This window comes from Anser brachyrhynchus (genome assembly GCF_964034855.1).
Source record: "Anser brachyrhynchus genome assembly, chromosome: 1".
NCBI classification, from domain to species: Eukaryota; Metazoa; Chordata; class Aves; order Anseriformes; family Anatidae; genus Anser; species Anser brachyrhynchus.
In genome coordinates, this window is record NC_137694.1 from 29,461,631 (window position 1) to 29,480,601 (window position 18,971).

The 18,971-nt window shown below is 36.3% G+C and overlaps 1 protein-coding gene across 5 annotated transcripts in view; it reads left to right on the top strand.

Moving 5' to 3' along the window:
• Positions 1-18,971, top strand: part of DOCK4 (dedicator of cytokinesis 4) — a 251,169-nt gene that overhangs the window by 82,296 nt on the left and 149,902 nt on the right. For all 5 annotated transcript variants that reach the window (XM_080608066.1, XM_080608067.1, XM_080608069.1 and 2 more), the window contains 7 exons: positions 4,021-4,104; positions 5,072-5,112; positions 7,513-7,568; positions 8,569-8,665; positions 12,435-12,583; positions 17,011-17,095; positions 18,760-18,911. In XM_080608066.1, coding sequence (XP_080464192.1) covers positions 4,021-4,104; positions 5,072-5,112; positions 7,513-7,568; positions 8,569-8,665; positions 12,435-12,583; positions 17,011-17,095; positions 18,760-18,911 — 664 coding nt within the window. The remainder of the gene's footprint in view (positions 1-4,020; positions 4,105-5,071; positions 5,113-7,512; positions 7,569-8,568; positions 8,666-12,434; positions 12,584-17,010; positions 17,096-18,759; positions 18,912-18,971) is intronic.

Sequence of the window (18,971 nt, forward strand, 5' to 3'; positions counted from 1 at the left end):
TTCTGGGAATATATCCTCCTGCAAACCTTTATTCTGGAGTTTCATATTTCCTCTTTCTCCTGTGGCTGAGGGGTGATCGAAGACGGCATCAATCAGCGCGCCTGTGCCTGAAACACAAACAGGAAATGTGAAGGACCTTCAGGTACTACAATGACAAAATGTATGTAGGTGTAAGTGCTTGTGATACACAGCTTCCTGTGCCTGTGCGTGCGGACAGCACATCTGCAGGGACTGCAGGTACTGGGAGGGGAGCTGTATGCAGAGGGGATTTCCTATCTATCTCCTGCCCACCCTCCTTCTGTAAGGTCGCCGCTCTCCAGTTGCAAGGGAAGCGAGAGGAGGTGATAACCACAGCAGCTGCTGTCGTCGTGACAATGGAAATGGTGTGGATTTGGTGCTCGTGCTTCAGTGAATGCTGTATATATAAAAAGTCCAGTTCTGTGAGTATGGTGAACACACACCGCTCTCCGGAGCTAGGCTGGGAACACCTTCAGCCACATCACTGCACCCTGGTTAATTGTATACAAACTACTGCAAGAACAAAGTAATGAGCATCTGCAAAGTGTTGCAGAACAATGTGGCCATTGGAGGAAAGGGCAAGAAGCTTGGTCCATCAAACTTGTATCACAGCTGGGCTGTGCCCTAGGCGAGTTGCTGAACCCCAGGATCTCCTCTAGTAGAACTGAGGCTACCTCCTCCCACGACTTCATTGTTATCCATCCTCCCTCTGTTCTGCATATATACATACATCTCAGATAAACTCAAAAGACACAAATAGCTGCCTCCTGTCTTGGTCCCAGGTCTGAACATGATTAGTAGAAAGTTAGCCAAGGAACCATTTCTGTGATAAGGTGCTTGCTCTACACAGAGCGATTCATCTGTGGATTCCTGTGCCTTGCCTTACATTCTCTGCTGCTCTGCAGTGCGCTTTTCATTTGTTTTGAGTGGCACTGCTAAAGACGCCAGTCTGCCTGTTTTGAGCCTGACCTGGCTGCGAGACCTCTGTTAGACTCCTGCCAGAAATATTTGCAAGTGGATGGGGTGACTGCACTGGCTTAGTGGTGCAGGTGATGCCCTCATTTTTTTCTTTCTTTTTTTTTTTTTTTCTTCTGATACTCTGCAGGTTATCTTTCTAGAGGATATTTCAAGATACAATTTTGTCTTCCATACAAGCTCTAAAATGAATTCTGGCTATTTTTTACTGTGTCAGATTTCAATCTTTTTCTGTCCTAAAAGTGTTTTTTTTTTTTAAATTTGTCTTCAAAAAAAAAAAAAGAGAAAAAAGGAAAAAAAATATCTTTAACAGATCTAGTAACTAAGTAATAGAACCTGAATGTCACAGCAAAGTTGGATCATAACAATGTGACAGGATATGCTGGCTCTTAAGGTAAAAAATAGTCCTTCTTTTTACGGTGTGGAATTTAAAAATAAGACATCTCACAAGTATAATAAGACACAAGGATTTTGTTTGCATGCTAGTTCTGCAAATTCTTTAATTTTATTTCAATTGCTCTACTTCTGTCGGAGCTATTTTGGCAGACTCCATAATTCACATTTACCTCTAGCAGACTGGAAAGCTGACCAGATGACACTTGTCATTCCTGTGCCATAGAGGAATTCAGATACACATTTTATTGACTTTTTTTATTTATCTGCTCATAGTAAGCTGTTTTCACTTTTAGATATTTGTGTAAGAATTAACCAAAAAATTCTTATTATTCAGTTCTTAGACAAACTTTTTCAATCTAAAAATGCTTTCTAGCAACTAACCCTCTAAAAATGGTGTACTTGATCACGGTGGGAGAACTGTAGCAGCTCTTTTTATTTCAGTATGCTTATCTTAGGGGAGAGTAGGAGTAGCACTAAACTGAATGTAGATTATTCAATACACGTGCCTTGGAAGAACCAAAAAAAAATTAGTGCTGCAAGTTGTGGTCACATCAAACTCTTTGGGTTGACTCAGACACATAGTCTGGCAGGCTTTTTTCAAAGGGTTAAATAAGGACTGTGGGTTACAAACAGTGGTGACTCAGCAATGACTGACAAATTCTGAAGAAAGATTTGGCAAAGATGTGCTTCTTAGAAAAGGAGGTAATGTTTTGTCTAGAGGATTTCCAAGGAGCATAAAGTTTAGCCTTACAACTTGCCAAACAGCAGAAGCGCAGAAGACACACAGGTATCCAGTTTCAGCAAAGACAGATAGAAGTTGTGTGTACATCCGAGGACAAGATTTGGTTTGTGCTTTTAAATACTTATATCTCAGCATGTGAAGAAGAATTCCTTAGAAATTGCTGCTGATTTTACAGCTGAAGTAATTTATTTCTGTGATGGTATTTAAAAAAAAATAGTGCCTCAAACAGGTTGAAGGGAGATAATGTTTTTTTTAGTAGCTTTTGTTTCCACAAACGCCTAAGCTACGTACATTCACAATGGGAGATTTGCACAGTTGTCATTATTTACACTTATTGATGAAACAAATTTCGCTCTGCATTTCCAAATCGGCGTAACATCAAAATCGAGCGTTTTCCCTGAGCTGCTGCACGTCGTGGGGTGCATCGTCCTACAGTACAAAACATATCCTGTTGTTTGACTCTTAAAACCTGGAATTTTCTGGCAAAGATTCACAAAGGAATTTTAAATTTTCGTGGCTGCTGACAGCTGATCGCTGCTGCTGCCTCTGAGGAGCATCGTGGCAAGAGCAGGAGGGTGGCTGACATTACGTTGTGATCGAGCGCAGTCACTGCTCGTGGCGGGGGAGACTCCAGACAGTCAATGGGCTGCTAAAATGGATTTTTGTCACTCCAGATGTTGCATTTCCCTTGGTGGAAGAGTAGGTACTTGATATGCACAGCTGTACCCAGAGGGGTTCCTTTTTGCTTTTACATATGAAGATTTATTCGCATGCCCCTGAGTTGTTTTTGTTTTTTGTTGGTTGGTTGTTTTTTTACTTTGCTGTGAGATTTGTGTTTTCCTACCTGGACTGACAGGTGTTTGATAGCAGCAAGACGTCTGTTTGGTCATTGAGTGATTTTCTGCATCACGTCCCGCTGATATTGGTAGAAAGCCATTTTCCTCTTCAACTTCAAAAATAAGTTTCAGAATAATGTTGCAGTGCAGGGAATCAAAATCACTATTGCTTGGTGTCATGGCCTGAATCAGGCAGCATTTTAATTCAGAATTTCAGGTACAACAAGCAGAGGGTTGAGTAGCCAAATTGTTATCTAGCACGTTGATGGATTTTTAGCATATGTAGGAGTGAGCTTTTTGAGTGGCTTTTGAGTATTACGCGTTGGTTCTGAACAACAACAATAAAAAAATCAGCTGGCTATTTTTTTTAGCACTAACAATATACGACTTAACTCATGACTAATTTAAGTATGAGGAGGAGTCGCTGTGTGACCTGGTGGGTGCTTTGTTTCGACGGCCCGTGGCGTGTCCAGCGCGGGAGGTCCACGTGTGCAGCTCCTGCCCCAACTTCCCTGGCCAGCAAGGCTGGGGGGGAGCGGTGCATGATTTCAGCAAACAGCCTGCTTTGTAGCGTGCCTACTATTCCCCACCCCCTAACCGTTTCCTCAGCTGGGATTATATGGAGTGTTGGGTCTACAGCATCCATTAAACTTCTGAGAAATAAGTCTTTCCTTTTGTGACAAGTCGGTGGTACAGATGGCAACAAAAATATTGGCACTTTCTGCTTGCAGACGTCTGAGGTCAGCTATGTGTTAGTGGGAACATTTGGAATAAAACAGTTTCTGTCCTTGAGGGTAGTTATGGGTAGTAGACTAGCTGGCAGCCTTCTCCAGTACAAGCTTTCCATTCATGCGTAGTAGGTCTGTGTTTCGTTTTTTTTTTTCCAAATTCTATGTTTTAAATATTCTGCTCATAACAGTGGCTTAACCTCTGGTTCTTTGTACAGCTCATGGTTTCAGTATTAACACTTAACTACCCCTGTTAGTATACTGTTTTTATAAAAGAACAATCCTGACTTATATCTTAGTAATTTAAACTTCCTGTCTCTTTCAGTAATAGCTGGTTTTCGAGGGACAGTCCCCCATGGCCTATCACTGGAGATTGGAGACACCGTTCAGATACTAGAGAAATGTGACGGTGAGTTCACAGGCTGGACTTCCAGTGGTAATGAAGGCTCCTATACTGTTGATTTGAACCCAATTACTATTCATTTATTTTCTTAAATGAACACATTTTTTTAAAGTCAACAATACAACAAATTCCAGTCTCCACAGTTCTAATGAGCTCTAATTCCTATCATAATTTATTTGTAATTCATCTTTTTTATTTAATCTCCTTGTTTAATAAAACTTCACAGAAGATAACAGTTAAAAGAGCAAGGAGTTGTCATTATGATTCTTCTGCTTTCTGGGTATTTCCTGGGGAAGTCTGACTGCCATCAGGACCCTTTCATATTCATTTGAAGTCAGAAGTTTAAAAGCAGCAATGTAAAAATTCTCCTCTGCCTCTGTTCTGAGTTAGAGAAGACTAATATGTTTTTAGAAAATGACCATTACTAGTATAAAAGAAATAAAGCTGCAATTTTTTCATAATCTGTTCCCTTAATTCATCACCTGAATTTTATCTGTTAATATGATTTTTTTGTTCATTTAAGATTATGTAGGTATTTTTGTGGTTTCATGTTGGGATTATATGCTATTAATCTTGCTGTAAGAAATTTTCTTATAAAAGGCATAAGATTCGTCATTTTGAATTGGGTATATTATAAATCTTATATAGTAATGTGGTTGATAAATTTGGATTGTGAAGTCCAAAAATTATCTGTAAATGTTTACAATGAATATGAAACCATTACCCCTTTTGCACTAGAGCTTTTGTTGATACAGGTTTAGAGAGTCATTTCTGAAAATACGCGTGAATTAAGTCACCTGAATATGAGCTGGTTTAAACAAAATACCTTTTATTGTGTAGAAAGTCCTCTAAATGAGTTCAGTCTGCCAGCACTGTGTAATAGTCATATCTGTCCAAAAGGGAAAAATTAAATCTGTTTTACATATGGAAATGATTTGCATACTTTAAAAAACAAAATGTTCTTTCTCCGCAGGATGGTACAGAGGATTTGCCTTAAAAAACCCCAATGTTAAGGTAAAGATCAATTTCAGTTTTGCGTTCTTTGGCAAAAATGTGTATTTACTTTATAAAAGTTTATAATCTCCATGTAAGTATATGTTATTTACTTTTAAAAGAAAACTGGAGCTTACAGTTAAGTATTTTATTGATATTGCATGGATTAGATTTGGACATGGATTACACTTCTGAAGTGCTCCTGTGTATTCGGATGATACACTTTACAAACCTGAAGTTCTGGCAAATTTTCTTTTATATCTGATTTTTAGACGCTAAGTTAATGGGAAATGACTATTGAGGATATTAATTATAAATAATGTTAGAAAAGTTAATTACACTGTGCCTATTTTCTTGATGTTATGCATTAATTTAGAACATCCAATGGAGACAAATAGTATATAGGAGCCATATGCAGCATATCAATTGAATAAAATATATCTATTTCCATCTAAAATATGTGATTCATTTTATTTTTCTTCGGTGTGTAGTCTTCAATTTCCATAGGATTATAGTTGGTAGTACTCTAAACCAGATTCCACTGTTTTTTGTTGCATTCAGACATGAAATATTATTAAATTCATACGTTTATTTTCTTCAGCATTTGTTCATCTTGATTGTGTTTAAGCTTTTCCTATCTTAACTGTCTTTCTATTTTCTTAATCTCCCCTGTCGACCTGCCTCTATCACTGTAAAGACTTTGCTTTTCATATGGGAAACTATTTCTTTTTTTTTTCTCCCATCCACACAGTACTAGAATTTTTAGTTTTATTAATGTCATTGAAGAAAAATCAAGCTGTTGTTCCTTTAACTCACATCGTAAGCTTTCTTTTTTTTTTCTCCCCTCTTCATTTCCAAGCCCCTTCAGCTGTAATGTAGGACATATAATGTATTAATCTCAAAAGTTTCTAGGGGCGCCTATCATACAAGGCCTTTTGTCCCTAGGCCTGCTGTCTGTGTTCACATAAATTTGCTTTGCTTTATGTGAAAGGTCAATGTGAGCAATAGATTTAGCCACAGTGTCTAATCCGATGTTTACTACTTTGATCTCATTGATATATATTACAATTTGATTTATAAGACATGAACAGTTGAGATTTGTTATCGCATCTTCTGTGTCTTTTGTTGCAATTCTCACCACATGTTTGCTGTCACTGTTGCTTTGTGGTCTGTCAAATGTGTTGATAGAAGTTATGAATAGGTTTTCTAAACATGACTTGATGTGTGAAGAACCGAGAAATGTATTTTCTACTTTCATAGTGGAAATGAATGCAGTTTTCCAAATTGGATTTTTGAAGGGAGTCTCTCCAAAAGTAAAGTAAGAGCACCCTGTAAGTCAGCTTATTGTTGGTATCGCACCGTCAAGATTCCTCCCTTGTTATTCTGCCAGCTTGGACACTCAGAGAAATTATTTGTGGCAGCTGGTCTACCGTAACTGCAGGTGCATATCCTGTTTTCTGGCACATCGCTACAAATACCAGGGCTGCACATCTTGCTGTCCTTGGGAGATCTCTCCGGAGCATTGCTGAGAAGGAGCATTCACAAGGGCACTTGACAAACATAGCAGATAACCTTTTTGTCAAAGGTCCAGAGTTGGTTTCTGTGGTAAGAAAACAGGGCGCCACCACGAAGGAAAGCTGTATGTAGCTGTGCTTATTATGAAGGAGCACATATATGTATTTTCTTTCGCTGCATTGTGTAGCTAGCTGTAGTGTATTATTTTCTGAGTGAGAAGTTGGAAGGTTAATCGCTTCGTTTTGCTTACCGCTATGATTTATGAAGGTTAGTGCGATATAAGAGCACTACAAGTGTTGTGGCAATGCTTTTCATGCACAAGAGCCCTTAAATAACTAAAAAGGACCACTCTTGTCTCGACACTGAGGCTCTTTGGTAGGCATCTACCACACCTTTCGGGTGCACTGCATGGCACAATAGCTCTCAAATAAAACCTTATTTTGACTTTGTTAACTTAACTTCATTTATGAACTTAAGTGTATTTATTTTTAGTGAGCTTCATTATCTTTATTTATTTTGCAAATCAGTATTAAAGATACTGTTTTTGAGATCCTGTTGATAAGAAGTTACCTCACAAAATTGGTCAGTTTCTAGTACATGTGGGAATGATTAATAAATCGTCTAGGATAAGTGAGCTGTCAAGCAATCTTCTACATGTTCTACAAGTTTATCTTCTAATTTTTGTAAATATTGAAGGATTAAAACTCTGCTGAAGGCATTTTCATTTCCATTAGATCTGTACTGGGTATAGATTGCATTATTTTTCTGCGTATGCTTGTTGGTAATTATTCAGAGGACTTTTAATTCAGCATGTGTTTGCATATTAAATGGCACTTTAAGATTACTCTCCAAACTCATTTAGGGGGATTTTTTTTTTTTTTTTAACTAACCTATTTTGTTTTTCAGGGTATATTTCCATCCAACTACATTCACTTGAAAAATGCATGTGTTAAGAACAAAGGGTAGGTGAAATATTCTGGATTCAAATATTTAAACATGGTCAGTTACTTATACCAAAGATCTTTTGCATATATGATAAAGAAGGTAGTATTTGATTATGTTATAATATCTCAAGTCAAGCTTACTGCCACAGGATTTGCAATGGAGTTCAATCCACCCATAGTTTGTTGTGCACAAGGATCATATTTGCTTTGAAAGCAATCATAGATAAAACCGAAGGTTCAGTGAAATAAAGTTGTTGTAAACTGTCACAATATGACAAAGCTTAAAGATGGATTAATTTTTGTTAACAGACACCGTGACAATGCTTTCAGGGAGTTCGGTCTTTGTTGCTTGTATTTTCTTCTGTAATCTGTGTTTCCCATTCAGGCTCTGTACTCTACAGTGTATCAGGGCTAGGGGCTCTCATGTTATTATGTTAACTCCATAGAAGAGAAATTATATCATGAGAAAGGTACTCCAGGCATGAGCGCAGACCTTTGAAATGTACTGTGTGTGAGAACAAAGTGGTGTGTAAAGTGATGGTGTACTTAAGACTTTGGTCTTGACCAAGCCAACCTGGGTTTTTCTTGACCAGCATCAAAATAGTCAAGAACTCACTCACACTATACTAAATTTTATTTTGATTTTTATATCCTCTTTCAGCTGAAGGAGTGACATTTTTTTTCTTATTTCTATAAACATATGTATTAGAAAAGAGTGGCAACAATCACTGGTTTGCAGTCTAAGCAAGATCCCTTTGAAAACAATGGGAATTACTTTGACATAAAAGTACTGTTTGATGTGCTTATCTCGTAGTAAAATGCTTTCCTTGACTTCTTCAGAACCAAGACTTTCCGTGGGGATTAAACAAAATGTATAAGTAAAAAGTCTTGAGGGTTGAAGGAACTCCCATTTAGTTTAACAGACATTACTGTTGGCAGGAGGTAGTCTTTATGTTAGTAATTGTAATGATGATTTGTAATGCTTTTGTAATATCATGTGTTCTTCTGCATATTACAGACAATTTGAAATGGTTATTCCAACAGAAGATTCGGTTATTACAGAAATGACATCAACTTTAAGAGACTGGGGAACGATGTGGAAACAACTCTATGTGGCAAGTACCCTGAATAATGTTGCTTTGATTGAATACTAACTCAAAAGACCAGACACATTGATAAAATATAAATATTTTTGCTGGAGGAAGAAAGGGAAAGAAAAGGTTTAAAAGTAGCGGACAATTTGGGATTTTCTTTTCCCTTTGGATTTATTTAATTGTCCATTTTTTCAATGATTTTTTTAAACTTGGCATTAATGGTTTTCTGCTCACCCAGTCCCAGTTAGTAAATAAGTCAAAAAGGCTTTCCCTCTTGTTTTAATATAACTTCAAAAATGATAAAATTCAGAAATGAGATGGAGGAATTCTTGACATTGTGTATATACAATTGTAAATGTACAATATATGTATATATAGATTATACTATCAGATCTGATAGAAGTACTGATAGAAGGTAGATGGATGTTTTTCACAGGCGAGTGATCAGAATATATATACGCATACAGAAGGAAAAGAAGAAAAGATTTAGAAAACTTTGTTAAGAAACAGTATATTTTTAAAAAAATGCATTTTTGAACAAGCTGTTGTTCAAGTGACATTAAATTGTGAGTTACAGAAAATCTCTAAGCCAGTTGATTTGTGATTCACACTCATTTTCTCATAGATTTCTCTCTTGTATTTAAGACCTCTCTTACATCCACACACTCACAGGCACCAAGACGTGCCCATGTATATGACATGTCTTGTATATGACACAGAGATCAAAGGATTCCAGTTGTTGAGTCCTCACTGATGAGGGAGGCAGGGAGCTATTCTTGATTAACAGTGATAAACAGATTTTGGACTTACCTGCTACACACTTTAGAAATGGATTCTGTCTTATGACTTTGTCTCACACTTCATAAACCTTAAGCAAAAGTCCCACTTTTCACAGTACTCTTGTTTTCCTTGAATGGGTGTTTTGTGGCTCTGGTCCTTTCTCTCTCTTCCTGACTTCTTCAGACCAGTTTGTTTCTTCTCCTTGCTCGAGTTAAATCGCACTTAAGGTGCTTTGTGGCAATTAATGTATACTTTCCCTTGTTTTTTCATTTCTTGTTATGTATACTTTTTCATATTTGATTCATACTGTGTACTTCCAATACAGCTCCCTACAGAATGTCCCTCTGTAAAGGGAATTTTTCATTGTGAAAAATTCTACCATTTGCATCTCTTCATTGTCTGCTACCATGGGTAGAAATTATGGGTATACACACAGAAAGAAATCCACTTAATCTCTCTATTCTGACTGAAATTTGCGTTCTCTGACCATTCTGCATCTTCTCTCTTTTTTTTTTTTTTTAATACATATAATCTAACTCATAATAGTTGGTATCAGTTTCGTTTTTCCATACCTACTTCTATTTCATCTGTTCACAGTTTTTTTTTTTTAAACTTTCCCTTGACACTGGAATTATCTTTAAAGGTTTAACTAAAATATTCAAAATGTTGCCCCCATTAAAACTTGTTTTACACTGTGATTTGCATTGTGATTGTCTTCGGTTCTTAACATTTGACCTTCTAATCTGCTACATTAAAACCAAACCATGGTTTGGACTTGACACGATGTGCACACATCAAATGTAATCAAAACGTGTGTCCTTGCATTCCCATGGTCTCCTTGCATTTCCCCATAGTTAAAACCTCCAACTCCTGGTCTTAACTCACTGCTTAGTTGATAAATACGACTTAAATTGTGAGAAGCTTACCTGTTATCTGCATTTCTGCTGATAAAGGGGCTGCTTCTGCTACGCAAAAAAAAAAGCAAAAAGTGAGGCTCATATAAATCAGGATGGTCCAGAAGTAACCAGTTTGCTCCTTTTTTAGAGATGATTGTAGGGAATGTATTCAGAGAGGCTATTCAGAACCAGGTGACCTTTCTGAAACCTGCAATTGGTACAGTTGCTAATGTGTTTAGTCAAAGTTTTTGAACAAGAATCTACAAAATCCTATATTTGTTTCTGTTGGATTTTAAGTTACACAGTGTCAATTTAGACTTGTCAGTGAAATTGCAATTAAGCAGTGTGAACTGTTCCTTGAGATGAGCTTCAGAGCATGGTTGAAAGTTCTCTAGATTGCAATGGGAAGTAGTTTACCCGAATGTCTGAAGCACATCCAAGTGTGATAGCTTTATGTACTTATATATTAGCAAGTATATTAGTGCAAAAGGAGCAAATCCAGGATCTGCTTCTGTAGGTAACTGTATCAGTAAAGCATGTGCATTTGCTTGCAGAGCCACTCAGCACTTTGAGATGCAAACAACTTAGACAAATTCTAAATCTTTGGAAAACAGGATGCTGTCTTGAAAATGTTATTTTGAGCTTAATGGTGTTGTTAAATACTAACGTCTTTCGTATTCAGCTGAATAATTTACTTCAGCAGAGCTTGTCATCAGATACTGAAAACAAAGGTGCACCTGAATTAGCGTTTATTGGATTCATTTTTTAACTGAAAAATGAAATCTTTATCTGATGGAAAACCATGAGCACATGCTGTCAGCCTAGTTCTCTGTAACATTCCCATAAAGTCTTGTCTTTTTTTTTTTTTGGTTTTGTTTTACTTATAAAGGTCAGATATCCCTATTTTTCTTACTGAAGCCAATTCCTTTTTTCTTCACTGGTGTTATTATTGTGTATTCAAAATATACTGATTTTGTTTTTTTCCAGACAGCCAAAGTAAATAATAAATCAATGCCCATTTTAGTGAGCTTATGAAGTGAATGAATATGAAATAAAAAGAGCAAATTTGTCAAACAGCAGAGTTTGGCAGAGCCCTTGGAATAAAACATTTACTGACAGAGAATAATGCTGCTTCTAAGTGAATTTTAGCTTTTCATGTCAATTATGCAGCAAAATAAGTTGAACTTCATTTTTATGATTTTTTTTTTTCCTTAGGAAGAAGTAAAAGGGAAATGAAGGTTTTTGTTTGGTTGGTTTTTGTTTTCTTTTTTGCACGAGTAAGCATAACAAGTCTGTTTTTTTTTCAGTCTGTGTGATGTGCCATTTAACAGAGGTTGCAATAGTTTCCTCAAGCTGAAGTTTCTTAGAAAATTATATTAATTAAAACTACCTACAGTCAGTGAAGGAAGAGTTAAAAGAACTTCTGCTGTTTGGAAGGAAACCATTATGGGAAATGTCTTATGTCCTTAACTGGAATATAATTAGAGTAGGAGGATGTGGTTTATTCATATTCACATAATTTTCTCTATTTCACAGTTAGATGAAGCAGAACTGTCTGGAAGAGATTTCTGTCTACAGGATACTATTTATTTACATAAAGACCATGGCATGTGCCTGTATGTCCCTGCAGGAAAAAGTTAAAAGAACATTAATGCTGTGTAGTTCAGAGTTTGAATGCTAGGATCTTTGATCCCCATATGTGTGTGAGCTCAAATAGTCACAGATTACATGTTCAGTTTTGATGAGACAACAACACAATGGACGTGCTCTTGGAATAAAACAGTGCTGTAACATGCAGCAATTTTTTGTTGAATCTTTGTAAAAACTATCACATAAATTAGGCTGTGTAACATATTAGGCATAAGAAGTTGGAGTGAAATTTTGGAGTGAGTTTGGTGCAAAGATATAGTCTGTGGTAAGCTCTGAGATGGTTTTCTGCACATATGTACACATACATGCAGGTAAAGAGGTCACACTATAACGGGGAGATGAAGGATCATGACTAGCTAGGTAAATAAGGAAGGAGTTTCTTTGAGTTCCACACCACAACTGGATTCGTTAGGGTTGTAAGTTTATGCATGTAATGTAGATGCAATTCTTTATTTATCTCACAGAGAAATGAGGGGGATCTCTTTCACCGACTGTGGCATATAATGAATGAAATCCTGGACCTCCGAAGGCAGGTCCTTGTTGGCCATCTCACCCATGATCGAATGAAGGATGTGAAGAGACACATCACTGCTCGTCTGGACTGGGGCAATGAGTGAGTAAATACAGTAACAGCAGAAAATGGTGTAATCTAATCGTAATACCAGTTTTAGGCTCATTATAGGATGTTGAAATAAGGAACAAATTTCTGACAGATGTCACCTTTTTTTGCGGATTTTCTCCATTGTTTTACTGTCCGCTGTGTTTTAACGGTGAAAAATGACTTACACCTTTGCTTTTTTTCTTTCACTAAAGGAATATACTTGCTTCAGTTTATTTTATGTAGCAGTGGTACTATCTGCAAGAAAATTGCACTGAAATGTCTGCAGCTTCCCTTTAAGTCTTTTAAAAACACACCTGACCAGATTCTCATGTGGCACAGTTTAGCATAGCTGTTATGTTAACTGAAATTATATTGGTTGATGCTGCTTTCTTTTTGATTTGATTTGTGTCATATGATTCAGTTTCTACTTAAGCATCCCTAACATTCTTCTTGATACTATGCTGTGCTTCTTTCTTTTATCTGAATAACTAATAAAAAGAGCTAACTCAAGTTATATTCTCTTACTTCTTTTTCAAAGCAAGAAATTTTCATGTTTTTGTCTTAAACCCCTGCTACTTCAAATAATGTCTCTTCAGTATTACTAAATGCCTAACAGCATAAAGAGTTCTAGGGATAGAGAATTGCTGTCATAATGCGTGATGTTGAAAGTGATTTCTAAATCATTTTCTGAGTATAGCTTTCACCAATCTTACTACTACTTGGTGTAGTTTGAAAGGCCAATAAGCTCATCTCTATTCCTGGTACATCACCCATGGGGAAATTAAGCACAACAGGCTACTCTTGAATCCGGTATTACTGGTGAAAACAGTGGCACAGATTAACACTGCGTTGGCATTTGCAATGAGAGTCAAAACTAGCTTGAGCCTCTGCTCTTGCAGCAGCGAGGCACCAGGCTCTTGTGATTCTTTCTTAAAGAAGTGACAGCTTAGGCTGGCTTGGGCACCGTTTAGCAGCTGAGTAGTATGGAAAATGCAAAGAAGAAGTGTGCTTATATTGGTGACATTGGCATGCATGCCTTGCTTTTGCTACTGATTTTGCTTTGAGCTTGAAAATCTGAGACCAGATGAGACTACAGAGAAAGTGAATTTTGGTTCTGTTATATAAAACTTGTTTTGTAGTGCCTCCTGTCTAGTAACAGTGTGCAGCTTGAATTTTTGGAAGTCCATAAGGCCTGTTGCTTACATGTACTTCAGCTGTTTCCTCTCTGAGGCATTTGTACCTACTGTGCTAGGTCTCTGTGAAAGGAAGGGCAAGCATAAGATCAGTGCTTAGGCCAGGAGCCATAGGAGCCTCCCTTTTCCCTCACACTGCACTACCCTGAGGCAGTAACATCAGTGAGAATGGCATTCTGTGTGTCCATGAAAATAACAAAAACATTTGATTTCTTTGATCGTCTTCTGAGAAAATAAATTTGACTTGGGAAAACTAGTTAAACTAAAACATACAGGTAAACTAATCTCATAGATTAAAATCCTGTGCTATTGAAATAGTAGCTATTGTACCAGAACAGGCTGATAACGTGATACAGGCTGATACTCTTCTTAGACCAGTCCTCTCTCTGTACTTTGTTCTTTGGGAAACTTTTTTTGCAAATTGTCTGACTATACATACAATAATACAGAACTTGGGAAGTCCAAATCAGCCTTTGAAAAAATAAGCATATTCTTTGAAGCTTGTGACTGGAATACACTTCAGTCATTCTAACTTTCAGAGTAGAAATAAATGCTCTCAGTAGGAATGGCTATGATTTAGATCTCATCTGTAATATTTTCCTCCCCCACTGTACGGGTATGGAGCCATGGAGCCATTAACTTACTAACAAGGCTTTTTTTTTTTTTTTTTTGGCCAGAATGCTGATCTTTCCCTTTCCTCATTATTTGTACCAAACAACATTCTCCAAATTATGCTACAACAAACATCATAAACTGCTAATTGGCACAGCTTTAGACTTCAATTTATTTGCTCTGGTGTGTCCAGTGCCTTTAATTCTGATTTTTGCAAGTGTTTACTGCAGTGGCTACAGAAGGGGTTGCAGAGGTGGATTTTATGATGTGAGCATCTGTCCTCTGAAATCTTAACCCAGCTATGAAACCTGGGCTGGATTTGAACCTGTGATGTGGACTCAGCCAGGACCTCTGAGTTTTAAAAGGATCCCTGTTTGCTTTCTTTTCCCTCCTCAGTCTCTTTAGGGAAAAAGTGTCATCACCAACCATTATTCTGTTCAGAAAGTGACGAGATTGTTTTGGGGGACCACTTAGAGCAAAATTAAGCTTCTTCCAGCAGAGGAATTCATTGTAATGTTGGAGACTCAAAACACGCTTGAAAGTTAAAAGCAGATGCAAATTTGAGGCAAAACCATAAATGGCTGTAATTGCTTTCAAAAATCTCTACTTCAGATGGGACAAGATAGTGAGACTTGGTCTTTGCTCAGCTTTCTAAGTTTGCAAGTGGGAAGACTAGTGCAATACTTGCTGAACAAGTTCTCTGAATTCAGATGTGTTGCCTATCAAATGTGTTTGAGCCCATAATTTTGTGTATTGGTAATGCAAACTCTTTGCACATATTTGTGTTGGTGTCAGAGTTATATCCATTATGCAAGATGCCATGGATACTTTCATTATGTTGTTTTCTTTTAATCAAGCGTGTTCGTTGTATTTATTGTAGTAAACAGCAGAAAGAGTGCTACAGGTGGTTTTACTGCACAGCACCTTTCATTGGTCATCTCCTAAGTCATTTTTGATGTGCTTTAGCTTCCTAATGTAGCATATTTTTTTTCCTTAACTATTCATGAAACACCCTTATAGTTATTTCAGTCTTAAGATAATTCTTTATAAAATAAAGGATGTTCTGAGTTTTTAATACGTTTTTTATCTTCTTTACTTAAGAATTCAGTTTCCACAGCATTTAAGTAGGACTTCATTGTTTTCTTCTAAATACCAGATAAAGTTGTTATTCAAAACCCTTGAGAGAAACTATTAAACGCACAGCAGGAGTGCCACAAAAGACTGTCCAAAATGCAATTTTGGATTGTGTAAATCTTAAAAAATAAATAAATCACTTAATGAGTTCTAAGTGTATAGTTTTGCCTAATGATGTCGTGTTTACTTGCAGTCAGCATGAGTGAAAGTGATACAATTTATAAGTGCTTATTGAAAGCTTTCTGCACTGTGATAAAATATTTAACATCTGAAGTACAGGTCTTAAAACCAGAAAAAAAATATCTGAGTGCAGCCACCGTGTGCTATATATACTATATATATATACTATATTAAAGCTTTTTTTACATAGACGAGTATGGTTCTCCTGCCATACTTCTTTCTAAAAGGTGTTAATTTCAGTCTAATTTCTTTGCAACTTTTCAGCCCAAAGGAGACAAGATAGATCACGTTAGATCCATCCCCGTTTGCATTCTGTACTATTACATTTTTATGAGACCACCACCATAAATTCATTCTCTAACAATTTTTGAAAATTTTGCATCAACTCCTGAATATCACAATCTTTCAAGTAGATAATGACTAGTAACCTATTTGATAAGGTTAGAATACATTTTGGCATTTGAGCGCTGTTTCCAAAATCTTTTCTTTAGCTTGTATTTTTTTCAGTGAAACTCTGACTAGATGCAGAAATATTCAGTAGTAGAATTAATGGAATTTCAGGGGGTCCTGAAAGTACTGCTATCTGAAAACCTAAACACCTAACACAGTGGAAGAACTGTCTGCTCAGAATTATGATGAATACTGAAGTCATCAGTTCCCACTCTTTAAAAACATAATTTTTTTCAACTTTCTAATATTTCAAGTTTTTCTAAATTCATCATGACTACCTACTCCCCCATATGTGTTCTTAATCCTTATTGATTGCTGCTGTGCTGAAAATAAGTTTTATTCCTGTTGACTGAAGTGTATTTCATTATTTCACTCAGGGTATGCTGCCAAGCAGCTTTGATGCCTTCCAGTCCAAATTAAAAATAAACTGATATTTTGACGTTTATGGGTTTTCTTTTTATATTCTTTTCTACTGTTGTCATTCAATATGACAATACTAGTGCAATTCACATTGTATGCTGCCCACAGTAGTACAAAAGACAGTTTCCGTTGTATATTGTTCATGATGTGAAAATGAGTTTAAAATTGTGGAAAAACATATTCTGCTAATGTAAAAAAAAAAAAAAAAAAAAAGTGAAGAAAAGGGAGGAATTGTTCATGAACAGTGGATACAGCTGAAATACTTAAACAAACAAAAAACAACAACCCCCCCCCCCCCCAACAACTAACAACTGTAGAGTACCAATTAACATCTGCTTTGCTGGATGGAATCTTTATGTTAAATAGAAGAAAAGAGTCAAACTTACTCATTTATTTTCTCTTCGTACGTAGGCCGTATAGTATCTCATTGTTTCTCTTTTCCTCATACAGACAACTGGGACTTGACTTAGTTCCGAGAAAAGAGTATGCTATGGTGGATCCTGAAGAGATCAGCATTACAGAGCTCTACAGGCTGGTACGTGAACATAGTAGTCCTTGAGCTGTCAAATTACATGCTGAGGTTTTCATGGCAACTTTCTTCTATTTAATCAAAAGTACTTTTTTGCTCAAATACACTGGAATTTTATAATGCAATGGGGTTTGCTGTGAGGAAAGAAGATTTCTTTTTAATAGTTATCTGTTTAATAGTAATCTGTACCTCTGTATGAGATGCTTTGATTTGATATCAAGTTTGCGTGCACACATCTACATACTACATATTATTTGTTGAAGGTTTTGTGTTCTAATATAACATTAAAATTATGGGTTCTTACATGAATTTAATCATTGATAAAAGCTTATGAGACTCTTTAACTGGCCCATGACTCACATTAGATAAGATTAGTGGAAATATAACAACATACCTGTGGTACAAGTATTGTCATGAATAATCTTACTGGCCTGTTGATCTCTTCTAATGTATTAATGTGAATAGCAGTTGAACTGCGTAGAAAAGCTCTCCTTTGGGCATGAAAGCCCATCTTGGCTTACTGTAATTGTACTGATATTTCTTATTCTGATTTAATCTCCAGTGAGGTGTAAGAAAACATGCCAATTCATTTCTGTGGGCTTTGGCTCATAGTGCTACAGCTGTTACAGTAATAGAATCCTGAGCCCTATTTGCTTACGACTAACCATTTATTTAAACTAAATTTTATTTATGGTAACCCATGTATTTAATATAGAATATGGAATAAAGAAGAAAATTAATTGTGTAAATTTGCTGTGGAGCTGAAATTATATGTTTAATATTTTTAATGACTTATTTTGATGACTTGTACTGTCAAGTCTAATAGTAATGTATTCACACTAGATTCAGTATACCTTTGGGCAGGTTCAGTCATATGTAGTCTTACAGAATCTTGTTGAAGCACTAGATGAAATACAGTGAGAAACCATTAAACATAAGAAAAAACATACAGAGGAAGAATAACGCAGAAAATTAATGATGAAACTCATGGAGTGCACTTTCAAAAATAAAGAAAAAGAAAAAGGCCCGGGATAACCTCAGTTTGAAGGCTAAGTAACTTAGAAAGATTGCTGTTTTAAAAATGGTTTTGGTACAGCGTAAGAGACAAATAGTATACCCTTAATAGACGGTTAAAATGGTGAAGGTACAAACTGGAAAGTCAAATCAAGAGAGCTTAGTAGCCTCTACGCAAGTCTGTCAAAGATTAGAAAATAATGGAGTGATTTTTTCCATTTTAAAATACTTCTATTAAGTCGTTTGCAAAAGCATTTTTTGTGTATTTGAATACTAGAATATCAGATCATTAACTATTTAAGCTAGCTATGAAATACAACCCAGTAGGTTTACAACAGAGGTTTAAAATGGCTTGAAATTCTCGGAGCACAAAAAAGGTAATCTTGTAGAGTTTACTGTTGTATCCCAGTGATATGATGCAGTGTAACACTGGAAAATCTCTTGCCTTTCTCCTTCTCAGACAAGGGAAAAAAAAAAGAACAAAACCCTATTGCAAACTAATACTGAATTAAAAGTTTAAATATTGGGAATAAGAAAATAATAGTAAGAAAAGAATAATAACAAAAAAGTCCAGTATTATGTTTTCTACCTCTTTTTATTTTGACATTTTTACAATTAATTCAAACTGACTACTGTGTTTTTTGTGCTATTTTTAGATGGAGCATCGTCATCGAAAAAAAGACACACCAGTACCGGCTAGCAGCCACCACCTTTTTGTTCAGATGAAGAGTCTGATGTGCTCCAACCTGGGAGAGGAACTGGAAGTAATCTTCTCACTCTTTGATAGTAAAGAAAATCGGCCCATCAGGTAGCACATGATTTTTCGCTGGGATACTGATTTTACATAAATGTTGTCAATGTGTACTGT